A 27,475-nucleotide genomic window follows, 5' to 3' on the forward strand; every position below is an offset into this window, starting at 1 on the left:
TTTGGTGGTCAAAGGCACAGCACTTTATGCATTTCTTTGCAGAAATTTTTCTAGAGTTTGTCTCAGTAGTTTTATATTTTTAGAACTTCTTTGCATCATTTTGAAATCCATACATTACGCAGTGAACATTTAGGTTTCTGCATGAGGAGTTTTTTGATCTTTAGCAATTGTTCTCATATTTTCATCCTCTTAGTTTTTTGTAGCTCAGCTTGTGTAACTAGCTGTTCTATTTTTTTTAATTTATTTTTTATGCCTATCTGAATTCAGTTCTATTTGTCAACATTTCTTTGACAGTATGCTGAGGGTTGAACTCAGTATTCTAGGTGCAGTTAACATAATTAGTTCAAGTTGAACTTCAGTATCTTTGTTCTGCTATGCAGCATTTTGGTCAATGCAACCTAAGTGGTACTAGATTTTTTTTTCTAAAGTTTCTTTGAATTTAGTACCTGCTAATGTTCATGTATCTCGCAAAGTCTTTTAGTGCTCTCAATTTTCCTTTCCCCAGTGGTACTGAATGTACTAAATGTGAATGTAGTAGATTATTTCCTCCCAACACTCCCCCAAACAATATTATCTCACAGTCTTCCTAATTAAATCTAGCTGTGTTGTGGCCCTTGTTGCGCAGGATGACAAACTGGATTGTAATAACAATCCCTTTTGTGCTACAGGTCTGTGAATCTTGGAAGCTTGTTTTATATTTCTTTCATGCCTTACTTGTCTTGGTGGTTTGTCCCACTTTAATGTCACCTGCAAATTTAATTAATTCCAGATAATTAATGAAGATGTTAAATAAAGCCATATTTGGCATCTATCCCTATATCTGGCTAGAAATTTCCCGCTGACTCAGTAAATTCCTTTGTATTATTTTCCTTTCCTGCATTGTTTTCACTGTTTTAAATTCTGCAAGACAATATAACTTATCAGTCAGTTTATTTTTCATTTCAAATTCCAGCTTTGAAAGCAAAAATAAAAGCCAAAACACAGGGCCACAATCAAAGAACATATCACTCATCCTTTCAGCTGTTTGCAGATAAACTTCATCCCTTGAGCCTCTCAAAGCAGATGGGCAACATCTCTGTGCAACCATCTCCTTAAAATGTGTAAAGCATACTGTTGATTGTGATAGTTAATTTCAGAACCTAGGGCAACTGATTTTTTCTTGCCTGGCTATTTGTTTCCTCACTGGTTGCAGAAACTTCGCAGAAGTTAAAAGCTCTGGATGTTTGCTGTATGAACCATCTCATGGTCATCAGAGCTCTTCAAGACATAGGGAAAATTCATCAATGGTAACAAGAGATATGTCTTCTGTCATGAACCTCTTAAGTGTCTGACAACGCAGAGTTTTGCCTCATCACCATTCTTTTGGTGTAAACTAATTCAGTTCATCTCTTTCTTGGCTCTCTGAGGCAAACTCCTAAGGTGCTGGTACATATCCTGCCCTGCTGCGTCAATGAAAAGTCACATCTCCTGTTTTCCCTGACACACTTACTAGTTTTTCGCCCTATCCATGTTGATTATCTTCCAACTTTGCATTCTTAATCTTCTGTGAATGTGCATCTTGCTTTTTTTTAATCTAATCCACCTCTTTCTGGTATCTTACCAGAAGGTGCCTATTTTTACTGTGTTGCATCAGGACAGGAAAATGACATATATAGAGCATTAGTTTATATGGATGTGGTCATTGTATCTGGCTCTGCATTGATACAGCTGCAGAGTCAAATGATTGAGTATGTTGGTTGTGGGATTCTTTTCCCACCAAGTACAGTATGAAAAACCTGGCATTTTATGAAACTTTGTGTGTTGTTATCTCTTTAGATTGGTTTGGAGAACAGCACAATACTAAAGATTTTACAAGATATGACACTGTCGCAGTCTAAAGGTTTACAGTTCTTTTTTTACAGTTCTTTTTGAATGTATATAGGAAGACTAATAAAGAAAAAGAGTAGGAGTTTTGTATTTGCTTATACAATGATAGATGTAGGAATATCACACATAGTATGCACTTTCAAGTTTTGTGGTGAATTGAGATTATTCCATCTGAAATATTAAGCTGTTCTAAATACTGGCATTTGTTTTCTCCAAATGGAACAGAACATTTTTAAAAGGAAGTTGTCTCACTGTTGTTTCACATTTTTCCCATTGCTGTGACCTTATGCTCTTAAGACCACACAAGTAAATTATGTTCACATTAATTTAAATGGTAATCATGCTGAAAAGTGTATGTGTGGCTTTTGTGTGGAACAGTACAGATTTTATAAAACTTTAAAACCCAGTTTAGTGGATCAGTCAGAGAAACTACAAGTTAATACTATATTAGGCATTGCAAATCCAGGTAGAGTAAAAGGAGTGCAAACATACTTTAGTAAAGGGAGCTCTCAAACTGTGGCACCATAAGAAGCAGCTGTTTCAGCATATTAGTGAAGTATTTTTGTATTAATAATAGCATGACTACTAATGTTTAAATGTTAAAATAATCCTATTTAAGGGTTTTGAATGAATATGATAAGAAATAAAAATATGAGTAGATTTTGTACGTACATTAATTGAGAAGATTGTGATTTTAGTGCTGCAGAATTGAACTGAGATTTTAATGCAATATGTCAAAGTGCAGGAGTAAAATTGCCTCATAAACACCTGAAAAATAAATAGTTTAATTAGTTATTTTTCTCTTTTCCATTTCTAAGGCAAATTAAGTCTAATAAAGAATCTCAGTATTGTGCAGTATTAGGATAGAAAGGGCATGAGGTTTTTCTTTCAATTAAGCTGAGGCATTTATTTGCTTGTCAGTATCTGTATTATATTTTGTCTTAGAGTGGCTTGAGACATCTGACAGCAGTAATATATATTAAAAAAATTCGAAATAACCTTGCCATCCCCCTCTCAGTCCCTACCCCTGTGGGCACGTAACTGCCAGTGTTTTACAAGGTGTTAAAGTACAGCGATTATATTATCTCATCCTTTAAAAAAAAGGCAATGTTAATTTAACCCTCAGTAATCTTATTCACCTTGCCACCATTGCAGTCCATAGCCAGCAGACTTTTTTTTTAAACCAGCTGTTGAAGATAACCAAGTTTAAAGAGTTCACAGCTGAACGTGAGGGATTCATCATTATATATTTACTGTCTGAGGCTGATATAGCTGTAAGGTTTTTCAGATACCATTGATCTATTGCGCATGTTCCCTCCCTGGCTTGCAGGACGTGCTTCTATTTGCATAAGGCCCTGGGCAAGGTTCTTTCTTGCATTGATTGGCCTGTCCAAGGGAGCCTGATGTGCTCCTGCATTGATCACCCTGTCTTTTCTTGGAAGGCAGTGTTACACTGAGTTCATTTCAAACATTCTAGGGAAAACTCTATTGCAGATGTCACAATTTTATTCAGATGTTCTTCTGAGTATAGTCCTTTCCTTCTTTTTCTTTTTCCAGGATAACTTGCTTTGTGGGGTTTTGTTCCCCCCCCCCCTTAATTTGAATGTGTTTCTGCAGTTACAATGAAGCATAGACCAGAATGTACTGAAAAGCTATATTGCATTTACACCAATTATTCCATGCTGTGGGGGTTTTTTTCTTTAAAATAATGCCTATAGCTTCCAGCAAAAATCAAAACTACTCTGTCTTCAAAGAGTTCACAGTTATAACAGAAGAATTAATCTAAGAACATGTGTACTGGTGTCTTAGCTTAGATAATTATTGTCAGTTGTAACTTGTATGGTTTGTACTAGTTTTCTTCAGTGTTAGAAAAATAGTTCTAAAATGGTGCCTTCAGCATAAAACTGTTTTTGGATTTTGGTTTTCTAGAGGCATACTCCAAAATGAATTGTGCTGGTAAATTACTGGGCAGACCAATGACTGATCAGAGAGGACAAATACTTCCCTACAGAGTCCTTGGGTTGCCAGCATGGTGTGTTGGGGACTGTCTTTCCAAACTTAGGTTAAGCAGCGGAGTTCTTAAATGGTTATACTCAAAGGGTGGCTCATGGCTAATGAATAAGCTGACATAGGAACTTTACCAAGCACATGATAGTACTGTATATCAGTGAAAAACAAGATAGTATGGAAGATATCCTCTCCTATAGAGGACCAGAACAAAGAGCATCACAGCGATGTTGCATAATTACTTTTAGAAAAATTCCTATGGATATTTTTGTACATTTGTAGAGTTTTCTTGGAAATAAGTAAATATTTAGAGATACATAGCTGAAGTCATGTTAATGCAGTAACATAAATTGTGCAGGCTTTTTTCTTTTTTTATTACTTGAATAATAGTTCCATGTCTTTCACTGAAGCAAGAATGTTTCCTATTGCATTGTGATACTCCAGCCTAGGGAACATATTCCTTTGGTCATTTGGTAAAACAAAACTCAGATAAGTATAATTCAGGTAGCATATATGAAATTTCATCTTCATTATCATGCAAATGTGGTGAGAATGTAACATTTCCCAAGATGTCATTTGACTATTAGGATCTTTAGAAAATGGTCTCTCAAAGCCACAAAGCTAATATTCCAGAAGAAAGCTATATAATACCTAAAAATTGTCTGTCCTTATTTTATATGAATAATAAATGTAGTAGAACAAGCCATTATTAAAATCACAAAAGAATATGTTGACCTGTTGGAACAAGGATATTTTTTGATTTTTGCATCAATGATGAATTTTGAGCTTTCCATAGCATAGAGGATGAACACACAAATACAGATTTCAAAAAACTGCAGGGATAAAAGAAGTAGGATCATAACTGGAAATCTGATCTATTTTGTTTCAGTACATAAATTGTATCTGTGGGTATTCATACTGATACAGATTTTGTTATACATAATGATATCCTTTGCAAATATTGTATATTTTGTGTGTCTGCATTGTGCATGGATTTTGCAGCTGCAACACCTTTCATTTTTCTAAGCTCCCTTTTGCTGATTTTTGAGTTAATGAAGGTAGAAGATGGGCATGGGCTAAATATGGACGAATCTTCTTAAATGGGGAGTAGAACTTGATTTTAATTCTAAAATAAGAACCTGAGTGTCTCGTAGCAGCTCATTATCTGTGTAATTCAGTTGTAGGAAAACACTGTACTTGTTTATGCGTATGAACTGTGCAGGGCATCAAGACCTAAAAAAATTTCTGGTAGCAGAAGAAACCTTTTGCAAGCAGTTTCAATTTTGAAAAAGAAAGACTGGGACATGACTGTTTATAATTAAATTAAAATGAAGAAAATAAATCTAATCTCTTACTTGAGGCAGAAATAGTCTCTAGGAAAAAATGTATCCATAGCATGCATTGTGCTGTTAAACAGTGGATGCCTTAGAAAAACGTGATGAAGAGATATATAGATACTTCCAGACTTTTAGATACCCACCATGGATGCTGTAGTGAGGTTTTTCTCGGCAGATACTTGCAGCCCCAAGTGATGACCTAGATGTGTTGAAATAAGTGTTTAAGTGTTTGAATGAGTTTTAATAATTGCTCGATTGCTAGGCATCAGGAATGCAAGAAGTCCTTCTACTGGGTCTCAGTAAAGTAGAACAGCACAATGTAAAAATTGATATTTTAAAGTTTTCCTGTTTTCTACAACAAAAAGCGACAATTTTCTGATGCTGGGCTGATAAAGAATGAAATTTCAGAATCTGTGGTAATTTCAAAGTCTATGGGTTTGGCTTGGTTTGTTTTTGTTGTTTTTTTTTTTTTATTTGTAAAATTGTGATATTTAGAGACTGGAAAAATTACAGAGGATGTTTGAAGTGTCATTTCTCTCCCGTGCCACTGAGACATTTTCATTTTACAAGCACATTACTAAGTTAAGAGGTAGTTCTGTGCTGTTTTGCTAGAAAGACATTTTCAAAGTCCAGGTACTGCTAATATGACAGATACTATGTACCAGTTAAGAATGTTTTCTGTTGTTTCATTCCTACCTACAAAGAATAATATGTATGTGGTATCTCCCCTCCACTCAAAACCCCTTGATGATCTAACTGGCACACTTCCATCACTCATGAGATACTCTAAGTGCATTTTATAAAAATCACTGAACTTTATTTATGCTGAATTTTTTTGAGGTAAAATGAGATGTTTAAATGACAAAGACTTGATCAAGAACTCCGACATTTGTAATCTGGCGCAGCAGTCAGAGGAGGGAATTGATAGAGCCTTCCTGTCTCACTCCAGAAATGCTAATTTTCTTCATGTTCTTATTTTGAGGAGAGGCTGCTTTGAGCATGATACAGGCTGCTTACGACCAGATTTAGTGGGGTTGCAGTTTTAGCCCTCCTTTTTGCTGAAAGGGTAATGGGTGTTGGTGTTTCTAACGATAGTGTGTGATGAAGGCAAAACAATTAGAACCGTCCTGCTCTACAGACTCTCATGTTGCTTTCTAACACCTTTTTTTCAAGGAAAAAACTCCCAAAGCAATTGTCCTATTTAAATAAAGACCAAATCCCTTTTTTGGCTGGGCAAAATTGGTTTTTATCAAATTGCATGGAAAATAACAAATTTTTTTATTGGCATTGCTTTGAATTGCACTTATTTTATATGTACTCAATACCTTTTTATATTTTGCAGTATTCTTCTAAGTAAAATCTAAGTAAAGTTTTAACTCTAATTGTAAAGCAAGTGCTGCAGAAAAAAAAAGAAATTTGAAATTTCAATATCACTATATTTGGTAGATTCACATGAATTGTGGAAAGGGATAGCAAGTCTATAGTTTGCACAAAATTAAATTTAGTTATATAATGCACACTCCTTGGGGTATCTTACTTTTAATTTTAAAAATCTTTGTAGCTTCTGTTTCTCTTTCATACAGACTAAGACACCTTTTCACAGCTTAAACAAATATTTCAGAATCAGGTAGTTCAGGAGACACATCCTATAGGGAAGAGCATTTGCCTGCACTCAGCAAGCCAAATGCATACATGCCACAGTGTGCTGTTCTGTCATCTCCCTGCATACATCTCATACAGCTTCACACAGGATTACATGTTGTACATAGTATCAGTGTAATATTCGTGATAAGTTTTAGTCGAGTAATTTTCTATAGCTTCAAAGACCTATTGATGCTGATAATACAAGAGGTGTGTTTCAGTCCTCCCCTGCTTCACCCTGACCTCTCACATATCAACATACTCCCCTTCAATTACTCCTCTTCTACCCAGATGTATCCCAAATGAAACTTTTCCAGCCTGTCAGCAGCAAACACTTGGTGCCTGCTCTCACACGGCAGCCTGCATCCATCCCTTTCCTCCCTTTTCTGCAAAGCCAGTGCACCCCAGCCACCTGCTGCAAACAGCAGAAGTGCCAAAATCCCAAAAAAGCCTCCATTTTGGTTATAACCCTGCTTGCAGTGCAAAGATAATGAGTAATACTGAGGCGATTTCAGTCTTCAGGTTCTTCTTTTCTTCTGCTGGTGTCACTCATGCCACACAGATGCCTGTGCAGTGCTGTGCCTTGTGCCTGTGCTCCTTGTCTTCAAGTGAGCCACGCATGGCTTGAGCTCTGAGTAAATAGCAACTGCTTTCTTCTGCAAAATTAGCTTCTGCTGGCCAGCATAAAGTGTAACCTCCTATCACATTTTCTGCAGTAGGTTGGCATCCTCGGGCATGAACTTTGTCTTTTCTTCCATTCCTTAAAATAGCTGTTAGCGACTTTGTGTGAAGCAGGAAAAGAATAATTTTTTAACATCTGTAATATCTAATGTTGCTTTTGCCTTCTGCCTCCCAAACTGTTTTGTGCTGAGGTGAACCATACTGGGGTTTGGGATGGACTTGCCAGGTGATAACACAAAAATATTTCTTGATAGAAGCCATAACTGCAGCATCTGCTGTAAAATGCAGTTTAATTATTGTAGTTGCTATTGCTAACTTTTTCAGAGTGCTAGATGACTGCTAAAATCTTCCAAGCAAAAGCTTCCAAATTTTGGTGTTAAGCCTAAATGTTTATATTGCATTTAGAGATTTTGATGAATCTTACACAATAGTGGTTCATTGGCAATTGTGCCCTAATGGTCTTTTAAGGTATCTAAAGATGTACGCACCGTCATTCTGAACCTTGTGTTTCCAAGCATTCATCTCTTGATCTAATACATATTTACTGCATTCAAATTAAACAAGAATCAATTTATAAGGTGTGTTGTAGCCTTTTTGTAAAAGCCTAATTGTGTACATTGCTTTCTACAATGCAAGGATTGGAATAAATGTCTGTCAATACTTTAGGTGGGAAAATATTACAAACATCTTGTGATCTGAATATATTTATAAATAGTCACTTGCACTTTTTATGCAAATGAAACTGAGTAACAGGCTGCAATTTTTAAATTTTTTTTATACTATTAGAAGACTGGCTTATTTGACACCTCATAAAGGTGTTTTTATATGTTTTAGGCTTTTTCCATGTGCCTGTAACTGGTGCTGTCCTGTATTGTTCTTTTATACCTTTTCTCTTTGTTTCCTTATTTTATTGCCTATACTTTATGGATGATGAGAATACTAATGAACATATGATGCATACCATCATTCACAAGGTGAACAGATAGCTTTCTCTCTTTGTCAAATGTTTATGGAGTAAAATGAAAAATTAAACAAACCCAACATTGACTCTGTTGTAATTTCAGCTTGAATGGAACTCTTACTGAGGTTTTGTAGAATTTTCCCATCAGAGAGAAAAATTTGAGAGTGCTAGGAGACTATTTTTATATCACAGGAATAAAGCTTGAGGTGAATTACTAGAAGGCATAGGAAGTTATCTTGCAAAATTGTTGATACTGAACCATAAAAAAAGTTTAAATAGTTTTAACTTTCAATTAACAAAAAAAGAGGATAAGATGTCAAAACAGTCACTACAAGTGTAATTATATTTTCTGGTAGATTCAAAGCCTTATGGCTGTGTTCTGGCCACTCCAGTTTAGCTGTTCAGCCCATGCTGCCCATATTGTGTATTCAGCAGTTCCTGTTAGACATCTTCACAGGAATTATTCTGCCGAGCTTTTTGACACCCATTTTCATGCATGGCCTGCTACTTTACATCGAAATATCCTTTTTTTTTTTTTCTGAGCTGCCTGCAGCATTAAAGATGCTTGAACATGTCAGGCTCGGTCTGTGTGCATACGTGTGCATATACATGGGAACAGAATAATAAGTAGATGCGCTGGTGGGTGCACGTGTGCCGCTGTGCTCAAGTGCGGGGCGCGTTGCAGCAGCATCCCGGTATCCCGGTGTGCGGTCCTGCAGCCGCGCACGGCGCGGCGTGCGCAGGGGAGGCTGATGCTGCCTCTCCCGCAGGCAGTCCCCGCGATGCTGCGGGGGCGGGGGGGGCGGGTCTCGGCAGTCGGTGACACTAGAGGGCACTGCTTGTCCTCGGTTGCAGCTTCCTTCTGGGACAGCGAGCAGAATTAGGCTGAATTCCATAATCTTACTTTAATTAACAAATGAATTCTTATTAAGTCTAGGCTGTTTAATTCGTTGTTGTTTTGCTTTTAGCTTTGTGTTAATATCATGGATGGAGTCATCAGCACTTGCAAATAAATGCAGAATCAATTGTCCCATACAGTAACAATTTTATGAAAGAAACTCCAGCTTGAAATGTTATTCTTGGCAGAGCCAGGGGCTGAGTTTGCCCAGCGATGGGGTTTAGATCCCTTGCCAGCTGTGCTTCCAGCCAGCAAGTGTGATGCAGTGTTAGATATGTGTTAGGTAGAGTCTTGATGACTTAGGGTGATTTTTTTTCAGCAAAGGTCAAGAGAAATATAAGCAGAAGATGAGAATAGGAAATTTAAAGCGTCCATCTTTGGTATGTGTAAAACATGTACCATTTACATTACCCTTGGAAAAATGTTTCTCATTTACAGAATACTTAATCACCTGAATTGCTGCTCCAAGTTCAAATGTTTCTTCCATTTATGGGTTCATTTATTTTGGATGGAAATTATGAAAGAAGTTGAATGATCAGATTAATCAGGCTAATAAAATCAGGCACCATTTCAGAAGCATCAGAAATTTAGATGTCAAAACAAAAACAACCAAGCTCGATGACACCAAGAACTGCTGTTAGCTTGCCCTTGTCCTCTGCAATTGGCAGAACGTTGTAAGGAGTGCTGTGTGCTGGCCAGGCTGGGAAATTTTCTTTCTGATGAATTCCAACACTCAAGTTCAAGAAATTTAGTCCTGTGGTTTAAAGCGTTGTTCATTGCTAAGCAGTGATTTGGGATCAGGCCCTACATGAAATCTTTTTTTTGCTTTGTCTCCCTGGTGTTTAACCTGAATGTTTCTAGAAAGTTAAGTGTTGTTGACTTTCAGTGAGTGTGTAAATTTTCCAACACCAAGTATTAATAAATGTGTGGAAGCTAACAGCTGGATTGCCTGATCTCTGGAAATGACCTGTTAGTCAAGATGATGGCTGCTAAGTGTAACCAAAGGTTTTTCCACATATAAATGCTAGGTTTAATATGTTTGAAACATAATGATGCTCTTAAAAAGGGTAAGTAATTTTTTAATAAACTTCTAAAATATTGTTCCAACCAGAGCTCATTGCCATTAAAAAGCTTAATAGTATAAAAATAGGTTGTGTTTTGTGCAGAGTGAATTTTAAGTATTATATTTTAGTCCCGCATAATTGCTTGCAAATGCTAAGGTGATTTTGAACCACTCAAGTTCTGAGCAATCTCTTTGTAAACAGTGAGATGAGTATATGCATTTCTGAAAAATTCTCCTGGTAGTTACTGCATAATTTCAGAAGATGGTGTAGCATGTTTATTATAAATATGTAGGTTTCCTAATTATTTCTGTATGGTCATGTCTTGGACATGTTTAGTAATAGATCCATCATTTAAGAAGAGTGAGCATCACCTAGTTTTGCTTTATCAGTTCATAAGCAAAAAGAAATAAAAAATATGTTTAATCAACAAGACAGCAACTCTTTTTGCAGTCACAAAATGGTAATTTGAAATCTTATTTTGTGCGTACTAATGGTCTATAAGCAGTGAGATGCCAGAATTGCTATAATAGGATTTTCCCCGTCCTAGAAGGATTTTGCTTATGGCTATGAAAAGTTAATTTCAGATCCTGATACACTTGCATTAATTTTTGAGACATTAGCTGAGTGTAGTACAGCAAAGAAAAACATGAACACCACACCACTGTGGTGTAGCTAATTGTTTATTACCTCTAACCAAAGAAACATCGGTAATATGCAGGCCACAGTGTCTGCAAAAAAAAAAGGTAGGAAACTGGCAGAAAAGGTCTCACAGATTTCTTCTTGAGGGTCTTGAGAAAAGAGCCGAGGAAGAAAAGGAGAAACAATAGCTTCACCATGTCCTGAAGGTGATACAAATGGGTCTTGGCGTACTTGGAAGATCCTGTTTGTTCATTAAAATACTGTTTGACAATCAAACTATAGAATGTACCAAGCCTTCCTGCTTCTGAGTGAGAAAGCACATCTTCATGTTGTATGATTTATGTATGAGAAACAAATGATTTAGATGCTTATATGCACCATACTTCAGTAATGTGTTTGTATTCTGTGGAGTATTTGCTGACAAAAGGAGCATGTTATCTCTTCCGTTGCTAGTAAGGGATCTGTTGACTCCACAGCTGTGTAAAAACCTCTAATCAGCACCTATTTTAATCAGCAAGAACTTTACTATAAATCATTATTTAAAAAAAAGCATTGTGCTATGCTTTTATACCACTACATTTATTTTGAAATTAATAAGGAAAAATAATACAGAGCTTGTGCTTGAGATGGGCTAATAAGCGTGCCCATGAGACTTTCCTTTTCAAGAACTAAATGAAAGCTTTTGCATTGCTAACAGGCTACAAAAGTTGCTTAGGTAATAAGACTCCTTTTCTCTTATCAGTTAAAAAGAAAAGGGGAGGGATGGGATGGCTCAAGGGATTGGTAATCAGATTACAAAGTCTTTCACTTCTAGGTCACTGGTTCAAATCTGCCCCCTGTTTAGTAGTGACCAAAAGCTGTTCCCATCTGATGGCTTTTCAGTAGCCTTTGTGCAATTCATGAATGATCTATATGCAATGCTTGGTGAAAATCACTCCTAGCCATTGCTTTGGGAGTTTCAACTCAAACCCTTTAAGTAGGAATAAATGATCTGCTCATGCATTGAAGGGTTTGGTGGGTTTATTTTTCAGAATAATTTTAATAAGTTAGCGGAGCAGTGCAGCTGAATTTGCGCTGTAACAGCTGCTGTGGGCTACAGCTGCCACCATCACTTCCCACTAGCATTGCTTTGTAAAAAGTTGTTACCAGCTTACTTAAGAATTGGACTGATGTGTCTTAATTTGAGCCACATGGTATCATTCCAGTGTACTTTCATATTAGGCTAGAATAGATAAAACCATAATTGAAAAAAGAAGGAGAAATAAAAGAAAATTACTAAATTTGTTCAGCTTAGAGGAAACATACTTATTATAGTAAAATTGGTTTTGACAGAGAGAGTGTGAAAACATTTTTATTGATGGTTTTAGTGTTGCTGTAATGCTGTTGAAGCTGTGAGACTGCAGCTTCTGTGCGTTCTCGTGCTATATATGACTTAGACCACTGTGGTGTGCTCAGATAAAAACAACTTTATAATATAATATAAATTTATAATAACTTTTAAAGAATAACTTTATAAATTGAAAACAATGGAAACCAGAAAAGTTGGTGGTACCTGGAAAGAAGTCCTTGCAAGTGTATGTTTTCTAGTGTTGTCCCTTACTGCTGCTTACTTTCTGGTACTTAAATAATGGACTTATATACTTGGCTCTTGTCAGCGTTTTGAAGTTAAGGCAGAGGAATGCTAGAGGACAGTTGCTATAAAGGGAATGTAATTTCTGGTTCATTAATGTATGAACCTGAAGTGAGAACTCTCTGCTAGATGTACATTCCTGTGGAAATCACTGTGAGAGTTTAGAGGTGTGTTTATGTCCATAGGGATGCACACAACCCTTTATAAAAGTATGACTTTTTCCTTAAAACCAGCTGAAGTATTTCTTTTGAGACAGCAGGTGTGCCACATGTATGCTGCAGTAGATTTTTGCAGTAGATTTTTTTGCACTGAACAAGGTATTTCACCAAACCTAAATTATATTTCATTAATAAAAGTCTCACTGACTCAAATTAATCACATTAGCCACCTCTCTCATTACTCACATAAACTTCAGAGTTTGCTTGTAACACCTCAACCTGGAAAAATAAAATATATATTCATGCTGAGCAGAACTTGATGGGTACCAGCAAGTACATTTAGCACAGGGCCAGCACAGGTCTTTGCTCTCCCAAGAACACATCCTCAGATGTTGGGAGTGATCTGCCAAACACGCTTATAGCTTCACATTGAAAACCTGAGCCAGAAGAGTGCTGATAGAATCTGTGTATCACAACACATGGTCATACCCATGTTTTGCAAGAATGGCTCTGGTGGGAATTTACTGCCACTATTTTCACACTTGGCTTTCAACTGCCAGGTTAGCTGGCCTGTGATGAAATGTCATCCCCTCTAGAAACTGCAGCAATTGTAGGAAAAGAAAATCCTAGGCAACGTATTTATGATCCAAACCACAACATTCTCTCCTAATAATATATTGGTATCAGATGTTTTAGAGGTCTGTGGACTCAGAGCAACTGGTATGGTATCCCACTGGAAAGCACAGGCTGTCCCAGCTGCTGCAGGAGCAGTGTGTCTCCCTGTCATAGCACCAGGATGTTTCATGGTCTGCTCATAGTGTTGGGCTCGAGCTTACTTGCACCTGCATCCCTGGCCCCATTTGCCAGAGAGGAGGAGCGGGGAGTGGGATCTAAATTTAGCAGTACAAGCCGTATGGGCAAAAAAGCCTGCCAGCTTCACAGGGCTGTTTGGTCCAGGAGCATAGGTTTGTAAGACAAAGTCATTCATTTCAGAAGTTTACACAAAGGTGGGGTTGGGGGGAGGGAAATATTCTGAAAACACTGGCAGCACACCTTTGCTCCTTTACCCCAGGGAAGGCTGGCCTTGTTCTGGTGGTTAGATCAATGTATGTTAGAAGTGGGCAGTCCCATGAGTTTGCCTATGTTTCAAGGTGGTTGTGAGTTTAATCATTAGTTTAGAAAATAATTTGGTTAAACTAAGAAAATCTCCCAGCAAAGCATTTTTCCTAGTGTAGTGATGCTTCTTGTGAAGTATAAAAGGACACTTATAAGCCATAAGCGCATGCATATATATTGGATGTTATTTGGCACTGTACGTGTTTCTAAGGTTAAGAGCTGACTCCTTCCATTGGTACAACCCCTCCCAAAGCATGCAGAAGCCTTCAAGTTTCTGTCTCTGATGAATGGACTTATTGAGTACTAGAGATGTGAGTGTGATGTCATCTAAGAGGAGACACATGGAAATTCAAGCTCCCAGAGATGGGAGCTGTGAACTCTATTTGGTGTCATGGTCCAGTTACATGCTGACTTTCAACCAATTGTGTGATAAGCCATATGGCTTATCAGACCCCAGTCTGCCTGCATAAGCTGAGGTGGTGGTGCTGGTAATGAAATAAAGAAATGCAAACTTATCCTGGTGTCTTTCTTCACTGAAGAGGACTTTGGAGGAAAAGGAGCAGAAATAAAGCTTGCAGTTGCTTTCTGGTTTAATGTTGTTATGAACTTCATGAGATCAGAGGGTCATGGGGAGTGTCTTGCTAGTGGCATGTAATGGTTTGGAAATAAACACCAGGGTGGCTCCAGCTGCCTTTAATCTGACTAAATGGCTATTTTGTGAATTCTATTTAACTTACTGTAAAATTAGGCAAAGAGCATACAGGAATGCTTCTCTGTGTGCTAGATGCCTAAACTTCCAACTATGTATTCAGGACCAAAAAAACCAAAATGGTTCTCTGTCAAGGAGGTTATCATTTGGTGGATATATAATAAAAAGGAGACATGAAATGCTGTAAGAAAGAGAGACTGACTTTCTACCTTATCCCACGATTTAAACATTTTAAATTTTTATTAATGATAGCCTGAATATGTAGATTTCAGTAAGTATATTTTGCTTTTCATGATCTCTCTGAAATCTTTTTTCGAAGCGAGACTTCTTAAGTTGAAAATTATGAGCCTTTAGCTTACAAGGATGGGCAAGTAATTAAAGCCGCAGCAAGCCTTTTTCAGAATACGCTGGCCAGAAACTGTAGTGTGCAGAAAGCTCAGCAGACATTTTGCTTTAGTGCATGGGTGGCTAGTCTTCACGGTTCTGTGGCATCCTGATGAGCTCTCATGGTCACAGGACAAAGGCTGCCATTTTTTCAGGTTGTACCTAGTGGACCAGACATTCAGTATTGCAGCTCTGCCTGCTGGCTCCTCCTGCATTGATAGGAGAGGGTTGCCCGGTGCTCTCCAAACCATTCCAGCTTGCCTACTGGTGTAGCCTGGTTTCAGGAGCCAACAGTGTGGCCTGGCTGATTCATCCCAGAAAGTCTGAATCTGGCAACCTGAGTGCAACCACTAGAGGCGGAGTCCAATACAAAATTTTCAGGAAGACTTTTCCACTTCCTAACAACCTTGAAAGTAAACATGCATCATTCTTAACAAGCCAGTCCCTCTTTGAGGCTTGTGAATAGAAGAGTTTAGGTTATTTCACCAAAGGACTATGTGTGATAGATGAGTACCTTCCTACATGGGCAGCTGGGAATGGGTGCTTTTGTGCAGCATCCATTGTCCTCACACTTAGGCACAGCATGCATTATGCTTAGAAGTGGCACTTGTTTTTCTTTTCTTGACTCAACTCTACCTGGCATAACTTCTCTGAGTGATGTCATCAGTACTGGAAGGTGATTTGTGGTGTTTAATGAGTAGGCTTTTGCTGGAGGCAATGCAGAGCATAGTACACATCAGTCTCCTGGAGCATTCCTTGGAATTAAATTACATGGGCAAGCTGATGACCAGGTTGATGCAGGATCACTGAGCAGGCCAGGAGGAGGAACACAGAAGTACTTCATGGCAGCAAGACAGCGTCTAAGACACCCACCATGTTTCTATCTCCAAGGATGCTGAGGTGGAAGTTGTATGTTACTGCAGTGCTGTGTCTCTCCAGATGTGATGGAGAGCAGGTCCATGCCCCATGTCATTGAAGGATGCAGGGTGTGAGCTTTCTTTGCCAGTAAAGCTGTGCCTGATGGCTTCTGGCACAGGACATGGACCAGACGTTTAATTATGAGTCTTTTCTGTACTCTAAATTGGAAGATCATTTTCTGAGTAAGTTCTTTCTTTTTTCTTTTTTACATTATGTAAAACTGTATTTTATATAGTTATACATCCTTTGCTTCACAAAGCCCTTCAGCATATGAAGTCTCTCCAAGGAGACTTGTTAGCCTTGCTGCTACTTTCCCATCTCATGAGTAGCTGGAAATTACCTTGTTGGATATCTGATGGCATATCCAATGTCTGATAAAGAGGGCTGATTTTTAAAAATCCATTATTTCTCCTGCTTTACTGTATTTTCAGACTTTGAAGATGTCAGTCATATATTGGGGTTGAAACTAGATGGTGTAGAAGGTCTTTTCCAACCCAAACCATTCTATGATTCTATGGTATTGTGGTCTGCTTTGTGTAATTTGAGTTTATACCAGACAGGCACATAATTTTTTGGTGAAGGAGAATGTAAGTGGTAGCAGCATTTTAGTGGGAAAGAAAAGGGAAGCTCCTGCTCTTCTCTTTTGGCTGCCTGCAGTAACAAAGCACAATTTGTCATTCCCTAATCACAAGGAGAGTTGCCTCCAGAAGTTTGTGTGACCTCAGAAGTTTCAGTTTACATACCTTCTTGATTCAGAGACATTGCCTGTGGAGATACTTTTCCTTTCTGAAGTTACTCAGAAGTTATAAGAGTCGAAACTGAGGCTCTAAAGGACAGGAAGAGTGAATGTTGTGTTATCCTCTGGCTGAAGTGGAAATCCAGTTATGTTTGAATAACAAGGATATCAGACTTCATGTCCATCTGTGAGGTGCTGAGCTTAACACTCAGTTTTTCTCATCTCCTGTTTGTTTTTTATTTTTTTCAAGTCTGGCTTCCTTTTAAAAGTTAATATATAGGTTGATATGTTTGTGTGCATGTATGATAAAACTAGGGCAATTTCCTAAATAAATGACCAGTCCTTCTTCAGACACTGCCAACATCTAGAAATCAGTGAAGGATTTGCTCTTCTTGATATTAAACTGGTGCAATTCTCTGTCTAGGTATAAAATTAAATACAAGGAACTAGATTATTTCCTTGAAAAATGCACCAGCATGAGATTTGCATAAAACTGTTTTCCATGTACTAGTCTAACAGAACCAATGAAGAAATAATGCCATTTTACCCTGTATTTGATACTTAACATATAAAAACAGTTATTTACTTGATTGTTTTGCATTCATTTCACTAATACGATTGTTCACTTTTACACTGAGTTCTGGATTTACACATTTATTGTAACATGAGAAAATTACTTCCATAACTTACTCCAGGCTATGTTTTTCATTAGATATGAACCATTACCTTTGTAATGGTATAACATCAAAACAAAACTCCTTGTATCATTTTATTTCCAAGCTTTGTTTATTATTAGTTGTGTTACACACTGATTTTCAGGAGCAATTTATTTCAACTAATTTGTCATCTCAAAGATTTAAGATCACTGTTTTCTATTTAATTTTATCTGAGTAAGAAGAATTACAAGAACCTACTTATTCTGGCTCAAGGCTTTTAGATGTTTTCACCCTCATAATGCAAAAGAGGAGCCCAACAAGACGGGCTAAGAGTAAACAACTAGTTTTACTCATCCATTTTTTATGTGTACTGGGTTTTTAGATAGAGCAGAGCTGTTCCATTGTGATTTAGAAGATGTTGAGCTCAAGGAAGTACCTTAGGAAGAACTTTCTCCTATGTGCTAAGGATTCATTTCTCTCCAGCCCTGCTGCCTGATTGGTCTGAAATCAGCCAAAGTAACTATCACCGAGATGTTGGCCAGGCTTGAAGCCTTGGGGCTGAAAACAGTAGCAGTTTGGAGCTGGACTGGGGAGGTCACATCCCTCAGATGGGTGGAACAGATGGCTGAGGTTGTTAGCAACATCAACAGTCCAGCTTCTATCTGCTGCCACCCTTCAGTGGAGCCCCGTGCAAGCTGTGAGCTACTGCAGAAAGTCTGACATGTGGCAGCTGAAGGAGTCATTGTAACTCAGTCATCTGCATCCCAAGACCATGCTTGTCCCTGAGACTGAAAAGTCCTCAAAGACTTTTCTCTTGTAAGCTCTCTGGTAGGAGGTTCTTCTCTCAATAGCAAAAATGCTACTGGGGTTTGAAAACTTACTACAATGTGCTCACTGATAGGTCTAAGGAAGCATTTGGCACCACGCTTTGATGGGGCACCTCAGATAAAATGCCAGCTGAGCTACACTGCTGGGTGTCAGCTGTGCGCTGCTGCTCTTAAATGCTTCAACTGTTTGCAAGGGCTGCAAAATTAGGCTGAAAATCTGGCACCCAACCTACATTTATACAACAATGTGTTCAGAATGATGTTCAAATTGTGATTTGACCATGCCCAAAGCTGCCTAGGGCTGTGAAAGTTGCTGTGAAAGCTAAGCCCAGGATAGCAAGTCTGGGGTAAGAGGCTGAGGACGCTCCCAATTTTAAACAGAGACATCTCTGTTTCCTAGTCTTTGTAGTCCTTGACCTTTCTTGATACTACAGCGCTTCAAGCTTTTGGTCATGGGTATAGATGGCTCCTCTTAGCACTTAATTGTCATTTTGGCTTTATTATGTTGTGAACAGGTTTGCTTTTGATTTTATTTATTTTATGTTCTATTTCAATTTAATTTTTTTAATGGTAAGTTGTTTTTTTTTTACTTTAGTATTTAATTTCTAACTAGGCATGGCACTCAAATAGCTGTCCACTGCTTCAGAAATCCAGATAAACCAAGAGAAAATAAAGCTATGACCTGCAGCCAATAAGGTTTTACTGGCAAAGGCTGGAAAAATCCTTCACCATCACAGTGAAGATAACTTTGTTAACAAAATCTCCAGGACAAGTTTGTGTAGCTATGCCAATAGAGGGCTGGTCTTGCCGGCTGAGTTCATGTCATTTGGAGAGCTGATGCAGCCTCCTACCAGAAAACCTCCTGCATCCTTACAGGATGCTCCTTACACAAACACATGGTAAAGCCAGAGCAGCAAAGGATGTGCTGTGCTGGAGGTTTGGTGTGATCACATGCTCACACCATCTTGCACTACCCAAATCCCATTTAACTGTGAATACAAAACAAAAGAGTTTTGTAAACTATGTGATTTTGCAACTACGATTTTCCTGGTGCTCAGGTACTTGCAGTGCACATATGCAAACTCAACAGCCTTGCTCGAGTATCGGATGCTCCTGTGCATTAGTTGTGCCAAATACTGCATGTGGTAGTTTTGGACACTTTCTGGCAGCTTAAACTGACCCTTGTGGAGCTCCACTTTCACAACACCAGACTGTTTTTTATCTCATATGTTAGAGGCAATCCAACAGCTAGCTGCTGCTATCAGCAACATAGGAATATTAACACTTCTGTTGATCAGGCTTCACATTCTCTACCTGGATAGGAGATAGGTAGAAGTTCTTGGCCCTTCAAAACTTGATTTTCATGCCAGTGAGATGTCCCCAGTTAGAGTCTCCAACCTTGGGACGGCAGACTCCAGCTGTCAGGAGGGAGACCCAACTGGCTGACTCCAGGTAGACTCATCTGGTCCAAACCTCCCCTTCTGATCATCGCTGTGGTTCTCGCAGCAGTGCAAAGATGAGTATCTCAGCAACCCTCATTGCTGAGATGTCTTCAGGTCCATTGAAAAATGGATTCATTTTTGTTGCATTAGTTGAATTTCTAATTGGAAGGAGCCTTCACCAAACCCTCTTGTCTAATGTACACTTTTCACCTACTAGGAAGTTATCAGCAGAATGCCAACATATTGTGCTCCAGAGAGTGGAGGATGTCCCTGCCACCAGCTTGTTTTGGTTTGGTCTGCTGTGGGCAAGATGTAGCAGACCAATTCAAAGACTTTTATCCCCATGGTGCCATACCAGTTTATGTTATGTGATGGGTTTTCTGTTGAACTGCTGTGCTGCATTCATGCTAAAAAAATTGTGGGGAGTTTTGTAATTGAGGTGAGCCAGCATTCCTACCCATAAGTCCTGCCACACCTAAACTGTCTGTGTTTGGGAAGTTAGTTGTTGTTTCCGTCATTATTGCAGGTCCTCAAAGACTTCTCTCTTGTAAACTCCCTGTCACAACACACTAGGGTCAAGAGAACAGGAGAATTGTATTATGAAGATTAAAGTTTTAATAAAACTGAAGCCTGAGGCTTTCTACAAGAGAAGCATGAGTTCTATTTCCACTGTTCTAAAATATATCAGCAGAATTCTGCGAGCAGGTTTTTTTTAGTTGTTGGGGCTTTTTACTGAGTTATGCGTAATGGACATGACTTTTTAATTCTTGAGCTTTTTTTTTAAAATATTTTTCTACTCATTATTGATTTTATGAACTTACAGCCCCAGTGTAAGGTGGTAATTTTGAGTAGAAGTTCTGCAAGAGAAACTGGTTTGCATTGCAAACTTTGACAAGTCCTAGACTCTAGATGCTATTAAGCAATCTGTTCTAATATGTTCATACATTATTACTACTGTTGCAGTGTGATTTATTGCTGTAGAAAAATATCACAGTTGTAGATGTAACATCCAGTGGATCTTTGAAGAAAGCACCAGCAAGTACTATGGTCAATCTCTAATTGTATCACTTAAGGTATTTTCTTTCGCTGTTTAAAAACTGATGTGTATCAGGGGCTTTGTCTACTGCAAGTAGAGGTTTTATCACATCTGCAAATTCACTTAGGGAAGATGTTTGCTCTTCCTAATTGAAAATGAAAACTGGTAGAACTTCGGGTTGTTTATTATTTGTGGTTTTTGTTGTTCAAGCATAGTTGCCCAGCAATTCTAATTCCTAGTGAATAATATTTTTTGAGGGCTTGGGGATCCAATTCCATTTTAAGACATGCAGAAAATTGAGAGTATTTCAGAAATTCAGGAATTCTATTCAGGAAGCAGTGAACGGTCTTAGGAAGGCCAGACCAACAAACTTGCACTACAGAATACAGAATTACATACTTCCTGGTGAAGAGAAGTTTTTCATAACTGAGGAGAGGCTCAAGTGCTGCCAGGCAGACAGACTAGTTAATTGGTTTGTATGAGACTGAGTGAAATGATGGCTGAAGAGGATGTTGACTCTAGACTGGTAACAAGCAAGTTTAAAAGGAGAGCATATGAAGTTACCAAAAAGGAATCCACGTTCCTTTCCAAAAGGAAGTAAAAATTGCCCTCTTGCAAACTATTCCTATCATGTGATTTCCTCTCTCCTCCTGACTACAGTTACATTTACAAATATTGCAGTGTCCAGCTGAAGCTGGGTTGATCCACTGGAATTTCTGCTGCAAATTCATTCCATGTCTGGAAACCAGTGAGGGCTTTTGGACAGGGCCTTCCAGTTATTTCCTCTGGAAAGAATTCTGCTTGCAGATGCCAAAATGTCTTAAAGAGTCTCAAATCAGTATGATGCAACTGGATACAATGGAAGACTTGCATCAAAATTATGTTGCTCCAAGTCAAGTACTTGTTGTCGACATGCCCATTGAAGCCCAGTGCATGCCATGTAACACCATGCCACAACTGAAATTTCTATGGAAGACAAAGAAAGTAGCTGAATAGTTTATTTCAAAACTTCAAGAGAAATTAAAATTTGGATGTGTTTTTAATTCATTTTTAATCCATTTTTTTTCATTCCTAATTACAAACAACTCAGAAGAGTAAATACTTCCTGAATATGGAGTGATCTTTTTATTTGATTGTATGAACCTGCAAAAATAAAAGCCTGTAAAAATAAATAAATATTTTAACTTACTTCAACTTTTCTCAGAAGTTTGAATTTTTACCTGTTTTAAACCTTAGAATTGATATAAAGAGTTCAATGTTTCTAGGATTTACTCCCACGCCTATTTACCTAAAGTCTAATTGGTACTTTCATGGATTTTCATGGTTTCTGGTTGGCAAGATGAGACCTTTAGGTCCTCTTTTAACACACTGATGCTTTCATTTGACACGACTATTATGCTATAAAATATATACCAAAGGCCTATTTTACAATCTATTCTGACTATATATGCATGCTAAATATACTGCATATATATTGTATGTGTGAATCTGTGTTTTATTTATACACACTACAGATACTACAGGTATCAACCTTTTGACATTATAATGTTATGACAACTGTGTAATATAAGCTTACAGATTAGCAGCAGAATACTTATTAAGTTGAGCAACAAATGAGTAATTATGATGTAAGAACATGAGAAATGCACTTTTAGGAATTTTCAAGTTCTTGCTTATGTAACTGCTAGAGCTGAATACTTATGCAACTAGATCATTGAGATCTTCCCTTCCAAAGTGAAGAAACAAATTTTCAACCAGTGGGATAAAGAGGACTTCCAAAAGGATGCTTGAATTCTTTCTAACTTGTTGCAAGGAGAACTGGTCTACAACTTGTCATTCTAAGGGAATGAAATATATAGTGTTGGAATATGGTTAATAACTTGTCAAACTTTACTGTGACTACAAAGAAGGAGCACAAGAAAAAAAAAATAGAAATGCCTGAAGAGAGAAAGTTATTGGGAAAGTCTAGAGGATGCAGAATCATGAGTGGTGCAGTAATACATGACAGCCTATTTACCTACTTCTGGTTGTAAATGAATTATTGGAAGAAGGTGTAAGGGGGGAATGAGCCATCCAGTGATGAGGTTCACAGAGAGCTGTCCTCCTGCAAAATGTAGTCAGCTAAGAATAGTTTAAGGTTTTTAAATGGGCACTAAGCAGGGAATTGTATAGGCTGTGAAAACTTTCTGTCGGTGGAATTTATTGACGTAAAAAGATTATAAGCCATAAGTGAACTTCGGAAAAAATTCTTAGGCCTTTGTTTGCTTCAGTAAAAAAATCATTATTCTGAAGAAAAATGTCTAAATGTTAGTATTTTTAGTAGATTGTCTATTAAATATCATCAGTTTTAATATGTCCACCTCAAAAGATTCTACAGGCTCCACAGAATAAAACAAATCCTGGAAAATGTAAATCATGCATCCCACAGTATTCTTCCCTTGGAATCTAGTACAACTTCTGTCTTACATCAAATTTGAATGGTAGCTGGGTACTACATTTTTATTTAAAGTCAATCTATTTTACCTTTACAATTTTATTCCACTCATTTAAGTTTTAAAATTTATCTTAATTCAAAACTGGTTTTAGAAAACAGGAATATGTTCTAACTGTGGATTATCAATCCATTGAATCTGAAGCATTTACTGAGTATTGAAGCATCTGTGCCCAAAAGTACGTAGACTTCTTGTATCTTCTTGCACAGTAAATTATCATCCCTGATAAGAGGATCTGCTGCTTGAGCTTAACCTGGATCTGTTCTCCTTGAATGTCCCATAGTAGCAGTAAACTTGAGCTGCTCTGATAGAAGCAAAAGTGTCTTCAGTTTGACATGCTCTGTTGTGACATTTCTGTGTCACTAAAACATGGACATGTTAGACTTCTTGTTTAAGTGATGGTTATACCCTTGATCCTTTCCACACTTGATGTGTTGTTTTTGTCTGTTTCTTTCTAAGTTGGCTCAGAAGGGCATGGATGCCTACCAAAATTTTTTTCTTCTGGGCTGGATGTTAAGAAATCTGTATGTGAAGCTCAGTTAATCCCTTTGATCCCTCTTTGCTTCTGCATCCGTGAGACCTTATCCTAACCCTAGCACTGTGGCTGAGTTATCAAAAAACATCACATTGTCAGCCTCACTCACTTTGCTGATCTTTGTGAAGAGAATACGATTCTGCAGGCATCCACAGAGCTGAATGGCAAACACCAGGAGCATGTTGGGTATTGCATATTATTTCCTATATATCATACATGATCTGAAAAGCAAAGACTGTATGTACTATATGAAGAAAGGTTAGAAAGAAATGGTGATCAATGACTGCCAGTTCTTACATGTGCATAGGGAAATTGAGAATAGCAAACCTGAGCTAGGTCTGGAAAAGAAAAAGGAACTGCACCTTTGTATTTTCTTGTGATTTGAAGAAAAAGGTGATGTTCTAAGATTAACTGGGTGGCTGGTTTTCAAAACAGAAACATGGGACACAGTAGCTTGAGAAAAAAACTGCTTCTCCAAAGCAGAGCATATTTTTTATCTTTGCTGGTCATTAGATGTGCTTCTGAATACCAGCCCTTCATGGAGGAAGTCATGCTGGAATACTCTGAGCTGGTGATGATTTTAAACTTCACCCAGCATGTAATAACTCTGAGTAATTGGTAGGTATGTGGGCTTCAAGGACAGTGATATTTTTGCAGCTCTGCCTGTTTAATCATAGTGTTTTGTGGAAGACAGTGCAGCCAAATGATTGCTAGAATGCAGTACTGGAACAGGAATATTATAAGGTGTGTTTAAAACAGTTATTCAATGTACAGGGTTTAAAGCAAGTTAGATGTGTGTAGCTGACAGGTCTTGTTTTTAGATACTGTCTCTTTCAAAAAACTTTTTTTCTGGTAGGCTTTTGGAGTCATTCTTATGGCAAGGACATGGAACAGTGGGTTCAGAGGTGCAGCCTGTGTGCTGATAAGCAGTTACTGGAGCATGAAGAAAGAATACCTGATTTTAGAAATGTGGCATGTGTTGCATTTATACAAAAAGGAAGCTTAAAAAAACATTAACTTTATTGCAGCATACACAGCGATAATGACACCAATTGTGAAATGCTGGTTTTGTAAGTATAATTTATTATGCTTTCTTTGATCCAGTGTTACAAATTAGGATCACTCATGTCAGGAGATTAAAACCTTTTTGTCTGTCTTTGATATCAAACTATTCTTTCCCGGTACCTTTTATCTTGCATAGCAGCGCTGAACTCCACAGCATCTTTGTCAGTTTGCTTGTGTTATTTGCAGCAATCATTTAATTTGTTTTAGAACTGATATTATTTAGTCATAGTGTCATTTGCAACAATAGAGGCTCTTTAATATCCTAAAAATGTTGAGAGGCTTTAGTGTTAGCTGAGTAAGCATATGAATAAGGGAGAAGAGAGAATAATTTTGGGACCATGGTGAGCATGCAAGAAAGCTTAATTGGATAGAAAAAGAAAAAACCTCTACAAGTCGAAGTGAGATTGTACATCAGAAAAACTACTGCAATCTACTGAAAATTAGTAGATGATAGTCAAGAGAACCTTACAGTGAACCACAGGTACCAGCTTCCCTGAAGAACTGAAATAGGAACTTGGAGAAGCTTGTAAAAGGTGTCCTCAGGGAATCTTCCATTTTTTCACTATGATACCTTTAATCCTAGAATTGTCAAGCCACATGGAAAATAATAGGACTGAATAGTTCAGTCAGTCAAAAGTTAGTATTTTTTTTACCAAAAATATTAGGTGTTTCTGTTTTTTCTGGATCTGTTAGGAATTGTATAAACTTTAAACAAGTGAAGTCAAATTACGAATCTGTATTGCTGTTTCTTTTTAAATTTAAGATCATTATCTCTGAGTAAGCAGACTCTGTTCAGTAAAAGGAATTACTTTAAATACCATCTTTTTTAACAGATGATTCAACGAGAGGCAGAAGTAAAGAATAGGGTAACTGCTGTGGCGTTGACAGACTCAGTTCACAATGTGTGGCATCAAGAAGTTGGGAAAACTATTAGAGAATGGATGCGAGAGGTAAGGCCTTTTTTTTTTAAGAATTTGAGTGTGTATGTCTGTATATGGCTGAATAAACGTCTGCGTGTGAAAGACAGCATAATACAGAACAGTGGAAATCATGTATCCGTACCAGCCACTAAAACAATCAAGATTAAAGCCATTTCTGAACTGCCCAGTTAGCAGTCAAAATACTAAGCACCAAGTCCAGTGTTTCTTCCTGCTGCACAGCAAAACAGAGGTATACCAAGGCAGCCTATGCAGTGCCTGATACCTGGAGCAAAGTCCTGGGTGCATCCCATGCTGCTGGTTTGATCTAGCAATGGTGGAAAGTCCTCTTTAAGCTCTTCGTTACTAAGTTTGATGATTTGCACAAATGGCAAAATACCCTTTCTCTCAGCAGCTTTTTGATACATAATTACTCCTGTAGGACTTGGAAGCTCTTACACTTAAGTATGAGGTTGCTGAGATTTTAAAAATCGTATTTTAGAGCAAGACCAACTAAACTACTGTTTATGAGTCTCATCCTTGCTAGATCAGGCTCATCTCTGTTTTCTGCATTCCCAGGCAGAACACTAAAACAATAGGTGCACAGAGTGAATTCAAACTAGTCACATCCTGAACTTTCTTTTGTACTTGACTTTTTCTCATGGATTTAGTGAAACTTAGTGTATACAGTGCCTATTCCTGACTTTAACTTAAAGTTTTATAGGCCGTGACTGATGGGAATAGAGGATCACCTGGGATGCAGCCTGACAGCTCTGACTTAAGTGTTAAAAATATAAAGAATAGTAACCCCTACAGGCTCTGTCAGAGAAATCCCCATTTTCTTTATGGGAAATCAAAACTTAAAATATGTGTTATGTAGTAAAACTGAAATTTTAAATCCTGTAATTTGAATCTGACAACTCCATTTTTCTTTAAGCATTTAGTCTGAATAAAAAAAGTGCATTACCTTTAATTTCATTTGCAGAAAGTAGATGTTAAAGAATAAGTTAAATGATTAATGGCCTAAAAAGTGGATGGAATGTCATAACTTACATTAGCATTAAAAATCTCCTATAAGAAGGAAGAATTTTACATATGTGAAATGTGGCTGAGTGGTATTAAGTCTAGCATATCACCTGGATATCTCTTACTTTAATCAGGTTTAAGGCTAGTGGTAAAAGGAATAATAATTAAAATATACACCTAATCACTGCCTGTCTGTAGGGCTAATTGCTGTCATTGAAAGAATGAATTGTTAAAATAAAGTAATTCTTCATTTGAGCTATCTCTCCTGTATCACTGGTGGCCTATTTTTAGTACCTATAGATGTCATGATTTTTGAATTTATTAGGAACTGTGATGAATGATAAAACAAATCATCCATTTACATATCTTGACACTGCTTTCGAGAATACTTATTTCTTACAGGCAAGTGTCACATTGTATATAAAAGATAGTTAATTGTGTGCTAATCTTCTGTATTATCTCCAGCTCTCTGATGTAGTGTTCTATCAGTAGTTAATATTAATTTTACTTATTTCAAATGATTGTAATACTTCATAAAATTCTACTTCTTTTGTAACTTTTACCACCTTACATTTGCAATTTCACATTCAGCTGTTAATTAAAATTACACATGCAAGTCATAAAATTATAATGCTTTACTACTTTAAACCTTAAAACCTTCATGAAATACTTCAATTTTAACAGGTTTTACTAAATATGTTATATTACTGGATAGTGTGTTTGTTTTTTTCTTT

The 27,475-nt window shown here is 37.5% G+C and overlaps 1 protein-coding gene across 8 annotated transcripts in view; it reads left to right on the forward strand.

The window, feature by feature from the left end:
* FAM172A (family with sequence similarity 172 member A) overlaps positions 1-27,475 on the forward strand; it is a 257,531-nt gene that overhangs the window by 162,472 nt on the left and 67,584 nt on the right. For all 8 annotated transcript variants that reach the window (XM_030968383.1, XM_030968376.1, XM_030968378.1 and 5 more), the window contains one exon: positions 25,632-25,748. In XM_030968383.1, coding sequence (XP_030824243.1) covers positions 25,632-25,748 — 117 coding nt within the window. The remainder of the gene's footprint in view (positions 1-25,631; positions 25,749-27,475) is intronic.

Source organism: Camarhynchus parvulus, chromosome Z, assembly GCF_901933205.1.
Source record: "Camarhynchus parvulus chromosome Z, STF_HiC, whole genome shotgun sequence".
NCBI classification, from domain to species: Eukaryota; Metazoa; Chordata; class Aves; order Passeriformes; family Thraupidae; genus Camarhynchus; species Camarhynchus parvulus.